The sequence below is a fragment of the Diuraphis noxia genome, unplaced genomic scaffold, assembly GCF_037042655.1.
Source record: "Diuraphis noxia isolate RWA-SAM2 unplaced genomic scaffold, SU_Dnox_SAM2 contig0001, whole genome shotgun sequence".
NCBI classification, from domain to species: Eukaryota; Metazoa; Arthropoda; class Insecta; order Hemiptera; family Aphididae; genus Diuraphis; species Diuraphis noxia.
This window is the reverse complement of record NW_028301711.1, coordinates 98,131,613-98,147,478: the sequence shown is the minus strand read 5'-3', so window position 1 is coordinate 98,147,478 and position 15,866 is coordinate 98,131,613. Positions and strand designations below refer to the sequence as shown.

The 15,866-nt window shown below is 28.8% G+C and overlaps 1 protein-coding gene and 1 pseudogene across 1 annotated transcript; one reads left to right on the top strand and one right to left on the bottom strand.

Moving 5' to 3' along the window:
* Nucleotides 1–5,875, bottom strand: part of LOC149062665 (uncharacterized) — a 410,648-nt pseudogene extending 404,773 nt beyond the window's left edge.
* An 85-nt stretch (nucleotides 5,876–5,960) lies between these two features.
* Nucleotides 5,961–10,859, top strand: LOC107172127 (uncharacterized). Its single transcript, XM_089215196.1, has 6 exons — nucleotides 5,961–6,781; nucleotides 7,805–7,886; nucleotides 8,234–8,481; nucleotides 8,880–9,211; nucleotides 9,486–9,744; nucleotides 10,321–10,859. Exons 1-6 carry the CDS (start codon nucleotides 6,569–6,571, stop codon nucleotides 10,597–10,599), a joined length of 1,413 nt encoding a protein of 470 aa, XP_089071322.1. The 5' UTR covers nucleotides 5,961–6,568; the 3' UTR covers nucleotides 10,600–10,859.
* Nucleotides 10,860–15,866: the final 5,007 nt, after the last annotated feature.

The window sequence follows — 15,866 nt, the reverse complement described above, 5'->3', positions numbered from 1 at the left end:
AAGTGGATAAAAAGGTTTTGGATCTCTATTTATAGTATTGACTATAGAGGCTATTAATTTTAAAACTAATTAATAATTCTCTATCGTTGATAGCTTAATATACATTTATTAAGTTGCTTAAATTTCAAACAGCATGATATATTAAAAATAATTTAAATTTTAAAAGTCTTAATAATTTACAAATAAAAATTTCTGATCTCAAAATGTTGACGCCCACGCCCAAAAATGTTAGAGCTCAGGGCAGTTGCCTCTCTTAAATACGGACTTTCGACCCTTGCTCGAAATTGAAACGGAGCCCGTAATATGACAGTACTCCGCCAACGTTGGCACAACTACGACAAAAACTAGGTGGCCCTTGCTCGAAATCAAAACAGAGCCCGTAATATGCCAGTATTCCGCCAACGTTGGCACAACTACGACAAAAACTAGGTGGCCCTTGCTCGAAATCAAAACAGAGCCCGTAATATGCCAGTATTCCGCCAACGTTGGCACAACTACGACAAAAACTAGGTGGCCCTTGCTCGAAATTGAAACAGAGCCCGTAATATGACAGTACTCCGCCAACGTTGGCACAACTACGACAAAAACTAGGTGGCCCTTGCTCGAAATCGAAACAGAGCCCGTAATATGCCAGTATTCCGCCAACGTTGGCACAACTACGAGAAACAATGGCTGGCCATTACTAGAATATTGATCGGAGCCCGTAATATGTCAGTACTAGATCAGTACTTAACTACCAGTGCTGTTTGTCCAGTACCAGTGCAGTACTGTCTAAACTTGTGGCCAGTACTATGCCTGTAAGGGCCAGCCAACTGTTGGGTAGCCAGTACAGGCGCTTTACTGCGCCCTTAGTAAGAGTTGGCGTAAGACATAAATTTCCAATTGGCAGTTTTCGACCAAATCGATTTTTTTTATATGGTTGTAACTCAAAAACTAATCATTATAAATACTTTAAATTTTCACCACATGTTTATATTATAGTTATAAATAAATGGCTATATCTATCATCAAAATATTTTAATTTTTGTTTAGCTATTTATAGGTCACTGAAATTTTCGATTTTTCTGAGAATTTTTTTTTGAAGTGTCGATAAAAAAATTTAGGATGGCCAAAAAAACTTGAAAATTTAACACAAGTTTGCTAACCTTTTCAGACCTACCCACTTTTTTTTTAAGAAAAAAATTTTTTTTTCAATATTAGGTATAAGTATGGACTCTATAATATGTAAAAAATCAAAAAAAAAAAATTCGATCATTTTCTTGGAAAATTCATGCTAGTACACTATGGTGTACTCTGGGCTTCAACTGATGTGAATTATTTGGTGATAGGAATAATAAATTATACACATTTATATTTATTTACACATTAATTATTATTTTAAATGTATTTAAAACGTCTAAAACAATACAAACTCCTTAAAAGTAACTATATAAAATTAATAAAAAAAAAAACAAATTTACTTAATAAAAAATAAACACTGGTACCTTAGTATTTTTAAAACGATAAAAAAAAAAATAGTAAAATTATATTATTATTTCATTTAAATGGTACTCCCTGAAACATTTACTTTTCCCGTCTAAACACAAATGTTGCTTGCATTTTGAACAAAACATATGCGTTCTACGAGTACACGTCTTCAGTTTACATTTAGTGGCATTTTTTAACTCATCAAAATCTGGTAAATGATCCACCGTATCAAGACGAATTTCATCTGATGGCAGCTTGCCATCAACTTTTCTATTTGATGAAGTCGGAGAAGCTTTATTGGGTGGTTCATAATCATCTTTTGTACAAGGACGTCCTTTTTTTCGTTTAGGCGTAGTTGGTTTTCCGACATTTATTAACCCATTAGCCAATTCCATTCGAAAATGTAAGAGATCGTATCTTTTATTTTTTTGTATTTTAAAATATTCAGCGTCTTTTATGTACGTTAGCCAGCAGTTTGCGGCAGTCATGTCAAAAGCATGAGCAATCATGCGCAATGTCCATTTTCTTGATTTAATAAATGTTCTATAATAACTAATTAATTTGTCCATATTATCAACGCCACCCATAGATTTATTATATTTTTGTACTATCTCAGGTCTTTCAACATCGACATAGGTTTTATTTTTCTTATCCCAACGTCTGACGACATCTGTATTTCCAGATGTAATGAAATTCGATGCCAAATTAACCACTTTGTTGTCATACCATTGTACAAGACCTATGTTACAACTAGGTACATCGGAACGAACTTCAAAAGTAGTCCCTCTTCCCATTTTAGCCAAGTTTTTATCCGAAAGTATTGGTGGTTTCGCAAACCGATTAACACGTATCGTACCAGCGGCACAAATACCTATTTGCTGCAAACGTTCAAAAAGATTGAATGATGAAAAATAATTGTCGAAGTAAAGAAAATGTTTATTTTTTTTAACGATTTTACAAAGATGTAATACGACTCCTGGACCTTGACCAAATTGTTTTTGAACTTGTAAATCAATTTCGGTATTAGCACCTTGATATAGCACAAAGTCGTATACAACGCCACTTTCACCACATAACATAAAAATTTTAATACCCCATGGGTTAGGTTTATTTCTTATATACTGTTTTATTGATAAATGGCCCTTAAAAGGGACCATTTGTTCGTCAATACAAATATTCCTTTCCATAGGAAGAGAATTACATTTTTTTTAAATTGTATCATATAGTGGTCGAATTTTTATAAAAACATCTTTATTGACTGGTGGTATTGTCATATTATCAATAAAATGAATATTTGATCGAATTGAAAAAAAACGATCTCTTGTCATATTATCTGCAACAAGAGGTACGCGAGTATCTTTTTCCCAGTACATACGGACACGAGGAAGCTTTAGCGATCCCATTATAATATGAATACCGATTACAATTTTAATTTCATCAGCAGAAGTTGGCTTAAATCTTGTTTGAGATTTTTGGATTGCGTATAAATTAGTAAAATAAGAAATTTGTTCAAAATAATTTTTATCAAAATATTCTAAAAAATATTGCAATGGCGTTTTTATAAGACTAGGGACTGTATCATCTAAACTATCTAATTTTAAAATCGGTGGATTAAATGGCATTCTTACCCATTTTATGTCTTTTTTATTTGTTTGTATTATAATACTGTCATCATCTTCTTCGATAACTTCTTCAATGTCACTTGAAGCAAACTCTACCAAAAGATTATCTAACTCTTCGTGTGGAAAGTCGTCAATTTCATCACCAGATGAATTATCGATTTCCGAATCATTTGCGTTCAGTATAGATAAAATTTCAGAAGACCGTAATTTTGACATTTTGATTAGATATTATTTTATTATAACAATAAAGAAATACAGAAAATAAAACCTTTATAATATGGTAATTATTTCTATAAACGATATAATCGTGGTAATAAAATAACACGAAATAAAAATAGAGTTATCATATGTTTTTTTTTTTGTCATGCAGGCCTACCGTACACGATAATGTACCTCCATATTAACTGATATAAAACTCGTAAGATTGTATTCATGACAACGAAAAACGTTTGTATAGATTCGTTACTAACATCACTACCAGGAAAAAAAATACCGTTGGTCTTATCAAGTGCAATATAACAGATAAGCAATAAATCATTGTAGAAATTTAATTATCGATATTATATCTAGAATTAAGTTATAAATATCATTTTTATCGGTTGTTATTCTTTCTAATACTATTTATACCGGATTTTTATCGGGTTATATGTATACTAAAATAAAATTCTCGCTTGTTCAAACTAATATGTTGACAAGATGCTACGTAATGAATTGTTGAAAGTAAGGTACACTACAGTGACCCTGGGGTCTTAAAAGGCTAAATCGTAGGTATAATTCATAAAAATGTTTGTATAAGTAAGAGTTGAAAAATAAATACGAGATTTTCCATAAATTTAGCTTTTAATAATTATAAAAGAACTTAAATTTTGGTGTATTCATCAGGCCATTAAAACATAAACCAGTTTTTTCACCAACTACCTATTCGAAATTATATCATAGGCTGACAAATCATCTTCGTTCAAAATTATTTTTCGTATACAATGATACCTATCATTGGATTAAAATTTAACATTCCTATAATATATAATAGTGATCTACGTGGCACCTAACGTACAGCAGAGCGGTACCCACTTACCAGCTTTTTTTTTTGGTGATTGTGAAACGTAGCTTTGTGAGTACATAATTAAAATTATGTAACAACAAATAAATGTATGAAACTTTTATTTTGCATTTTTTAACTTTTTAATTCTTTTGGTAATTTTGTTTTTTGCATTTTAGGTCATATTTTATTGTATTTTTATTACCGTCAATCAGGGTGACTTGGAACGATTTTGACCTTTTAACTACTGTAATACATTCATTATTGATAATTAAGTTCTGTAAAAAATCATGCAGTGTCGCACACCTCCAAGGAATAGATTAAGTAAAAAAAAAATAAAGTTTTTGAGTAAATTAAGGTAAAAAATAAATAAAAAGTGCTTGTTCCAAGTCACCCGGGGTGTTGGGTGACTTGGAACATGCGTTTTTTCAAATGCAGCTTGCATTTAATCATTGGTGGAAGGTCACTTGGAACACTACAATTATTTAAAAAAAAAAAAAGTGTTTAAAACCATATTTTTATTAATTTAAAAACAATTTAACATATTTTTAAAACTGTTTATTACAAAATAATACTTTTTCTTATAAGTTGCAGTCTTTGCTCACAAAATAAATTTAACAAACATAATAATAAAATTAAACTTTATATACAACAAAAAATAAAACAGTTTAAACTGACTTGTAAAACAATAGATACAACATAAGTATTTCTTTTTTGAACCTTACAATTTAATATTTATAACAAAAAACAATATAACAATAACCAAAAACCATATTTTTATTAATTTAAAAACAATTTTACATTTTTTTAAAACTGTTTATTACAAAATAATACTTTTTCTTATAAGTTGCAGTCTTTGCTCACAAAATAAATTTAACAAACATATTAATAAAATTAAACTTTATATTCAACAAAAAATAAAACAGTTTAAACTGACTTGTAAAACAATAGATACAACATAAGTATTTTTTTTGAACCTTACAATTTAATATTTATAACAAAAAACAATATAACAATAACCAAAAATTAATGTTATTGATTTTAAAACTTAACAATTTAAATGTTTACAGTAGATAAGGAACTAATTTTTATTCAAACTGATAGTTGCCTCTTCTCTCTTTTATGACCTTTAATTTTTGTATAACTTGATCTTTTCCAACATATGCTTCATCTATTATAAAAGGAAAAGAAAAACATCCTCTCATACTTTGGCTCTTTCTAAGGAACCGGCACAGTAAATTATCCTCCTCTATTTCAGTAATTTGTCCCACGTATTCTTCAAAGTTGCCTCTTACAGTTTCAAATTTTACCTTAACAAAATCATCTATTTTTAGGTTATTAATAAGTCAATCTATTATTTCGGATTTCGTTCAATGCATTGTCTAAAGTTTCTTCCGAAAAATTTCGGTAAGTACGACTGCCGGGTGTTCGTTTATAATAGTTCGGCATGTTCCAAGTCACCCAATTATTTTTTACGGAAAATAAAACCAACCCTGAAAAATGTAAATAATATTATTTCCTAATTCTACTTAACAATTAACACTAACAACACATTAGGAATTCACTAAAAAATAACAATACCTTGAATTTTGAAGCTGAAGTACCACTTTTGCAGCTCTTAATTAAGGAGTTGAAAATTTGGATTTTTTTTATTAAATTATGGTTGTATCACATGGCTTATTGATAAGAGATAACACATTTTCGATGATAATAAAACGTTTACAAAACGTTCCAAAAAATATTGCTGTGGAGGCAGAATTTTATTTCCCTTATCTAGTATAGAATTAAACGCTGTTATCAAAAAATAACACAATTGTTCCAAGTCACCTCCCAGTTCCAAGTCACCCTGATTGACGGTATTGGAATATTATTCTCAATAAGTTTTGTAATCAATGATTTTACTCTAAGATGACTATCTATGTAATGGCGTAGGCCGTAGAGAGAAAATGGTGCGCGAACAATCCTATTAATATAGGATATTAATATATATGTAAAATAAAAAATAAGAAAAAAATAGATAAGCCTATTGTAATTCAAAATCATTCGAAATGTTATTATTGAACTTGAATGTTTCATGTTTATAATTAATCTGAATGGTTTTATTCTTATGTGTGTATGTGAAAATAATCTCAGAATAATATTATGTACACAATAGGTTCCTTCCAATGATAGTGCTGTGGTAAAGAGATTTACATTACTTATATATTAAAATAACTTTTTTTTTATTATATTTATAGAATTTTATTTACAAAATAATTTCATTCCTAGTCAATTGATTTACTTCTAATAAAATCATTCGTTGTCCATCTGTACAGTGTACACGACGTACTACTCTAAGTACCTACTTATATTCATTATTGGATATTTGAGTTAAAAGTTTCTAATTTTTTTATTTTTGTTTTCTAATTCGCATTTTATTTAATTATAATATAATAATATAATGGAAGTACTTACAAATCGTAACAAACAAATTGTTATCCATGAAGGATATCAATATATTTTTGATAAATTAGGGGCCGACAAAGTCACCAAATTTTATAGATGTCGCAGACGTGACATACATTGTAAAGGGCGCATTACGGTAAGTGTCAATGGTGTCATCGAAGTTACTGGAAATCATGGTGGTCACGATGAATCACCAGTAGGAATAGAAGTAAGTGGAATATTTTAGTATTTATACATAATGGGCTTGTATAGGAGGATTATACCATGCCAAATACCAAATTCATCATCAATAGTCAATCAATAATTGGTTGTTTCTATTGATTGTTTATTATAATTAAAACAATTATTTTAGATTCTGAGCGGAGAGATGTATGTACCGATTTTACAAAGATGTGTGTTCTTTCGTTTTTTTATTTTATTTTTTTGTGTTTGTGTACACGATAAATTTTAAAACAATACTTCGATTGTCAACTTCAGTAGTTTTTCCGGTTGGGAAGTGAATCTAATTGGTCGTGTATTAGAGAGGTCAAAATTTAAAAATTCCCAAAGTTTTCAAAATCGCAGGGATAAACAAAAAAAGAAACGGAATTTTTTGTGCAAAACGGTTTTTAAGAAAATCGATTTTCGATATTGATGTAAGTGATGTAACTCTAAAACAAATTACCGTAGATACATTAAATTTTTTTTGAATGTTTTATGTTTATATTGCCATTTTCTATACTTGATAACATTTAAAAAATATTTTTAGTTATATATGTATATATTTTTTAAATTTTCGATTTCTTTCATTTTTTTTCTATAAATGTCAATACAATTTAATTTGTTGGGTCAAAAAACTTGTAAATTTAATACAGCAGCTGCAAAATATTTAAAATATATAGGTATATAGGCACGTTTTTTTTTAACCGTTTAAAGTTACACACCTATTACATAATGAATCTGATTTGATTAATTTGGAATTGATTTTATAGGTAAGAAAATAAAAATTTTTTTTTTAATAATAACAATATAATTTTATTAATATAGTATAAAATATCCTAGACCGACAAACCGTCTCTGCTCAGAAGGCATTTATCGTATACAATGATATACATTGAATATCATATACATTATACATTATAATATATATCATTGAATTAAAATTTAACACCATCCATTACAATAACCCACTTGTAACTTACTACACAGCAGAGCGACTTCCACTTACCCGTTTTTTTTTTAAAATATTTAGATAGCTTCGACGATCACTAATATTAAAAAAAGAGCTTTGGAAACAATGGAGGCACCAGCTGTGGCAATTAATCAATGTATAGGTATTTATTTAAATGTATTATTATATTTAAAGATCACAGCATTACTTGTAAATGTTCGCGATTTTGATATATTTCATAAATTTTTAAACTATAAACGCTTTAAAAAAAATTATGCCCAACGATTTTTGATTTTTTTTTTAACTACAATAAGAAAAAATTCTAAGGAACCTTGTTTTAAATTATCAAGTTTTTTTGAACGTTCCTGGGTTCAGCAGAGCCAACATTATTTTGTTACTACCCCACAAGTATTCAATGTTTTAATTTCAAGTTTTTACTGATTTTTTAATTTTGTTTTAAAGTTAAAAATTGTTTATATAAGAAATAATCATAAAATATATATATTTTAGAAGGCTTAACTATTGCTGGTAAAGGGGCATTATCGTCTGTTAATAACCTTAAGCAAGTTGTACGACGAGTTCGGCGGCATAATGGTCCACAAATTCCTGTTGCTCCATTATCATTGATGGATTTAGAAATTCCCGAAGACTATAAACAGTACGAATGTGAACCTGGGCAATTTGAGAATTTTTTGCTCTGTGATACAGGACCTGGTGTTAATAGAATTCTCATATTTGGTCGCCAAAGAGGATTGGAGGTATATATATTTGAAATTATTTTAAGTAGAATAAATGGCTTATAAGTTATAAGAATATAATTTTGTATTTAATCTACTAACATTTATTTTTTTAACATGCACATTTATATAGTTATAGTATACTATTATATAATATTATTCTTATTCTAGTAAGAATACAAAACTAAATAAAATCAAAAATTACTAACACATCCAATAAAAAAAAAAAAAAATATGCTAAATAATATATCATGCTACAGCCTATACTATATTATATTATTAGTTTAGTTATTAGGATATAAGCATTATTAATAATATTATTTTATACTACTACCTATATATTACAATCCTAACACAATATAATAGTTTAATTTTTAAACAAATAAAGATACTTATTAGTGTTTTATTTCATAATTTAGATACTTGCAACATGTAACGAGTGGTTTGTGGATGGAACTTTCAAGATTGCCCCAAGCCTTTTTTCACAAGTATTTGTAATCTTAGGCACTCGCAATGGTGGTGTTCATCCATGTTTATATGCACTTCTACCAAATAAAAACCAGGCCACATACAACAGACTGCTGATGGAAATCAAAAATCTGGCTCCAGGAATAAATGCTAGAAGCATTTCGGTTGATTTTGAGATTCATAATGCTTTCAGAACCGAATTTCCTGATATTGAAATTAGAGGATGTTTTTTTCATCTCATACAAAATATGAAAAAACATGTTGCAGTTGTAGGATTAATGGCGTAAGTTAAATGTTTTATTTTATTTAAATGAAATATATTTTTGTAAATCAATGTTAGGGATTTTATTATTTGAGAAATAAAAGTCAGAACAAATTGCTTTTAAATTAAGAAATTTGATTCATATATAATAGAATTTAAATTTAAAAATATATGACTTGTTTTCATAACTACCTATCTAATTTGTAAATAAATCGTTTTTGAATAATTCAGTAAGAAAAAAGTATGTATATATATAAAGTAAGTTAGTATAATATCATAATATTACTCTATTTAGAGACTACAGAAATGATGCAGACTTTAATTTACATGCTCGCATGATACCTGCATTGGCGTTTGTCCCACCAGAAGATGTAGCTGCCTATTTTGAAATTCTAAGTGAAGAATTAGAAGTATTGTTTCCATCATTACAGCCAATTCTCGATTGGCTAGAAACAAACTATATTGGAATGCTGAGACGGGAAGGTGTAAGGAGAACACCAGCGTTTCCTATACCCACTTGGAATTTATATAATAGAGTTTTAGCAGGACAAATGGTATGTTACATAGTTCAATTCTTTCTTCTTTCTCTATTTTTACTCCATATGAAATTAAAACTAGTTAGATTTTTCTGAAAAAAAAAAAATCAAATATTAATCCCTCATCTTATAACAATATTAGAATTATTATCATTTTTAAGTTTTAATTAAAGCAAAAATATTTTTTTTAAATTTATTTTTAATAATAATGAACATGTGTGAGGGTACTAATATTGTAAAATGTTTTAAATTAATCAACTGCATAGTGCATACTTATATAAAAAAATTAAATATGTATTATATATATATTTTAATTCATATTCTTATAATATAGATTGAGACATTAAACAAAGTTTTCATTAAAAATTACATCACTAATAACTGAACTTTGGTTAACATATACAAATACATCATGTATATTCTTATTTATAATACCTACCTTTAATAATATAAATGTTTAATTCACTTAAAATTTATGACTGGAGATACATTTTAAATTATTGTGATTTATATTATATTAGTAAAATAGGTACCTAGGTACTTACAAATAATTGTTATTTTCTTTGTTTATGATTCGGATATCTATTTTAACAGAAAACAAATAATATTGCTGAAGCATCTCACAGGAGACTCCAGGCGCAGCTGAGCATGACAAATCCGACAATTTGGAAATTTATTATAGAGCTCAGAAAAGTTCAAGCAGAGAGGGACATATATTATGAATTCCTTGTTGCGGGTAATCAACCACCTGCTTCAAAAAGAAAATTTGTGGATGCTGGAAACCGTATTTTGCACTTGGTACAAAATTATAGAAACCGTCAAGCCATTGAGTACCTAAGAGGACTTGCACATAATTTTGTTATGGATCAATAAATAAACAAAAATATATTAATAAAATACCTACCTATTAACATTTTTCCTTATATATTGAATATCAATAGTTAGGTGGGTACTCAAACAAATGCACTCCTAGTAACTACAGATACCTACTTAGTTTAATTTGTATATAATTATTTAAATTACCTACTTAAAATGTGTCCCCCAGATCTATAACAAAGTAATACCTATGTCCTACATATATTGATCTAATATTGTATGTATAACAATTATATTTATCTACAGGTTTAAATTTTTATGTATGTATCTTTAATTGTATTTATACATTTAAAATAATCTGTATACCTATTTTGATTATTTTTATAAATAAATCTGATTATGTAAATTATTAATAAACAAATTCATTTAAATATAATAAACTTGGCTATTTTTTCACTATAGGTGATAATTTGATATAGAAAAATTGTAAGTGTGTATGGTTAGTGGGTTGTGGGATATATATAATTAGGTACCTATCTATGAAGTATTAATTTAAATAAATATGCAATCAATTATGTATTTTTTTAATTCATTACCTAATACAATTTTAAAATTCGTTTAAAATTTACCTTTCTTAAATCATAAACATTTTATTGATTCAGTCATTTAAAATTATTAAACTAAATATATATTAATTAAATTCAATAATAACCATTTTGTAAAAATAATTTAGTTTTTGTAAGTCCAACAATATTTATGCGTCAAATTAATAATGTATTTAATAAAATTAACAAAATTACAAGTTATTTTAACAAAATTTTGATCAACGTATCATGTAAATATTAGTTATAATAAACAAAAAAATTATTAAATCAAATAATTTGTGAATTCTTATTTTAACAAATATCTAATCTTAATATTAATAATCATTTTTTTGACCCAATATTAACAATGATATTATTAATTTAATCTATATTTGTGTTAAAATTACCGGTATATTTTGTTCAGTGATACTTATTAATATAAGTAAATAACCATAAAGGTTATTCGTTTTTCATTCTGAAATTACGGCAAATAAACCTGGAGTCGTATTTTTATATTATATTTCTGATGATTGTTGAAAACAAAATTTTGAATTTAAAAACACCACCCTAACACAGTAACACTTATAATAAGACCGGAGAACTCTTGAATTTAATTGACGTAGAAAATAATCGCGGCGAATTATAGTTCGGCGGCGAAATGATAGCGGCGAAACGATCGCGGTGAAATGATCAGCGGCGAATAGTTCGGCGGCGAAATGATCGTCAGCGAATAGTTTGGCGGCGAATAGTTCGGTCCAATAGGAACCGTGACACACTCGTCTCCAGCGCCATCAAACGGGCCTCGAACGACGTTTCGTCTTTCGTTTTCGGTAATGTTTGCTTCAACATATGCAGCTGTTCTACCGCGGTTTGGAAAATGTTGTTCGCTGTATTTTGTGCGGACCCTCCCTGTTGACTGGTGGGTTGTGGCTCGCTCAGTCCTGGCTGTCCGTCCGTGTGTGTTTGCTGGGCCGTGTGGCCCGCAACGCTACCCACGGACGGCCGTACGTCGAACTGGCTTGTCACTGTCCCTATCAGTGTTGATGCGGCGTATGGTTGCTCTTCCGTACTGCTTGTTGATCCGGCGATCACCGGCTGCACAAACGAGAACCGCGCGTTCACAGGGTCTTGCCCGCACTCCCGAATGTTTTCCTCCAGCCTAATCACGAGATCTGGCTTCGACCCGGATATGCTGATACCACGGGCCGTGCATTCGCTACGTAGCTCGGCCGTCGTCAGCTGCTGTATCGTTTTACCAGTCATTTTGTATTACTTCTTTTGAGAGATGTAATCCAAATGTGATCGATACACTGCTGAGAGGTCAAGTCGTGTAGGGCGAATTTAGAAGGAGAAAAAAAACTTCAGTGGTACGTAATTCTCTCGCGGCGTTACGGAAATACGTATTTCTATTTGTGTTCGCCGATATGGATCAGCTGGCGGCGGCGGCGCGTTTCCAAATATAGGGTGTACGGCCACCTAGAACCCTTACAGTGTAGATCCTCTATTGCCAATTAGATCCCCAACGTCTATTGGATCCCGGTGTCAAATAGATCACATGTCATTTAGATCCCCCGGTGTTAAATAGATCCCACGTGTCCAATAGATCCCCAGATATGAAATAAAAAAATAAATATTAAAATATTAATTTTTTCTGATTTTCCGTATTGCACATACTTAAATTTAAGCTTATTTAATTTAAGCTTATTTACTATCCTATCAATCAATTATTTAGGAGTCGTTACAGCTACATTTGTTTTCTCTGTCTATCTCCCGCTTCATAAACGGAAATTTGGTGAAATTCCGGGGGGAGAGCTAAGCAATATATGTTCATTACAATTAATATATGTGTACAACTGTACCTACTAGAGCCGCTAGCAATTATTTACTTCAATAAGACAATTTACAAAGTTTGACATACTAAACATACATTATTCAGTTTTTTAATTAATTGAATTTTAACCAATTTAACACATGTTCAAACAAAAAAACCAAGTATATAACATATAATAAGTGTACCTAGTGTATTTATTTCAGTACAATATATCGATGTTATTAGAAAAAGTATCAACTATGTCATTATTATTTACCTTTTTTGCCAAATCATCGTCAATATTTATAATAGAAAGGTCATTGAGTATTCGAATCTATTTTCAACCATTGTAGATCGTATCAAAGTTTTTATTCAGCGCATTGCAGAAAAAGAGAGCTCACAAGTGGCCGAATTTATTGGTCAAGTTAAGACTACCTATAGAAGTTTACAATGGTGGGCATTAACTTGTTAAAAAGTTAATTTTTTTTTAACTTTTTAACTTAACTAGTTAATTATTTTTGTTTTCAACTTATTAACTTATTCAGTTAAATTTTTTATCGTTTTAACTCAACTTTTTAAAGTTAATTATTATTATGGTGCAGTTAAGTTAATTTTAATTTTTTTTATATAATATCACGTGGAACTAACAGAAAACTTATGCTTTCGATTTTGGTAATTTATTTTTCTGATGCTATAATATCATCAATTCATAATAATCAGATTATATTTTAATCTTCACTAGTAAATACTAAATAGTATTAATATTAGAATACTGATAATTTTACGATTGTTTGGACTGACGATTTTCACGAGTTTTATTTAATGATCTACTCGGTATTGAATAATACGATTTTTGTTTCATCTTTCCAAGTATAGATCTAAAAACAGGTTTAAAAATAAATAGCATAATGTTTATGAAGATATCAATAATATATACAATATACTGATTAATGCTTAAGTGCTGAAGTGGTAAATAGTAAATACTAAATACGACAATATTATATTATTCCAATGGACAAAACAAAAAGTTAATGGTTAATTGGTCAAAATGACTTAAAAAAATTCAATCTATTTGAATTTGGTATCAAAAATACCAGTTCCTATTAAAAAAAAATAATAATAAGTTGCATTGCGTATGCAATGTAAAGGGGTAAAAATTTGAAATTTATCTGAAAATGTGTATTTATATACCACTAGCTTGTAAAAAAAAATCCAATTTATTCCAACATAATCCGGCCGAGAAATCCAGTGTTCCCTAAATTGGTGTACACACGGTATATTATTTATAATTATTTTATACACATGGTATATATATAGCAAATATATACCATTATACCAACATAAGGTTGGTAGGTAGTAAAATACTGAAATTCTCAAATAATAAATTTAATTAAATCAATGTGTTATGTAGAAAAATATGTCTGATGGGGCCATGGGGGAGTGCCCCCTTCGCCCCCGATTAAATACGCCCTTGATATACATGTGTCTACACGTCTTGTCAACAATAATTTCATCTGGAGTCAGGGTTTATCTGATCGGTAAAAACATAGTAAATATTATTTAGTTTTATTCTTTTGGAATAAATGTTAATCTACCCATATTTTTATCGCATTTTATCCATTCCTATACAAAAATGACTTAAAAACATAAAAATGCACTAAAAATGTCATAAAATGCAAAATTAAAGTTAAATTTTTTAATTCCTTGATGTATGAAATGAACTTTGTACTTGGAAAGCAATTTTTTCCGACATTCAGAAGAAAATTAAATTTGCATTCAAATCCGTTCCCTAATAATTATTATAAAACTTTTAAACCTTTCTTTTTATATATATTTACATTACATTTTTTAAACAATAAAATATTTACCTACAATAATTATAATTTTTCAATGACCCTACTAATAGGATATAAAGTTTTCTTTTTTATTAATTACCTAACTTACATAATGATTGTATAGCTTGTGTAATTATTTTTGTCAAGGAGGTTGGTACCACTATAAGTAATATAAAGAGCAATTACTGAACATCATAATGAAAACTGGGATTTTAAATTTTACCCACTTAAAAGTTCCTAGAAGTTAATAAAAATGGCTAACTAAAAGATTTCCTTTGTACTTTTGTTTCCTCATACCTATCTATTTAATTTTGTGTTGCTATCTAACTATTTTAATCATTATATTAGCTACAGCCTAGAATATATAAATATTATTTTTCTCTGCATTTGTTTGATTCATTATTTTAACTACAATGGAAAAAATAATAAGATAAGTTCAAGGGTCAAGACAAGTTGGTGTTACATACAAAGATGAAGATGGTTACTCATACTGGAAGAAACGAGAATGTAAAATGCACTTCACTGTTCGCTGTGCATCATGGAAATCTGGGTAGGTATAAGTTAATTTGTATAGATTTATTTCAGTATAATTTAATAACATAAAGTAAATTAAAGTAATAAGATTTAACACCAATAGCCAACTTATAACTAAGCTAAGGTCAATGGTCTTATTTAGTATACAAAGTTTTTAGATATTATATTTAATTTGGTTAACAGTGCAATTTTTATATAACTGAAATTATGGTAATACTTTGTAGGTTTCATTAGAACGTTTAATATATAATTCATTGAGACATACGTCATATTTGCTTAAATAACACATATCTTTGGTACGTTAATGCCTTAATGGAAGGGAGTACTGTCACCTGAGAAGGGAGTGGTTTGAGGTTGTAACCCCAAATAAGAGTCATTTTTTTTTATAAATTTTACTTAATGTGCAGTTACATAGGTATACAGGGTGATTCATTTAAGTGGATACACCAATTGACCAAATTGACCAATCTCAAAAATTATTAACGTTTTTTGAATTTGTTTTTTTAACTTTTTGGTTTATATTTATATTAAAATAAAATCAGGGGTTAAAGTGGGGGGGGG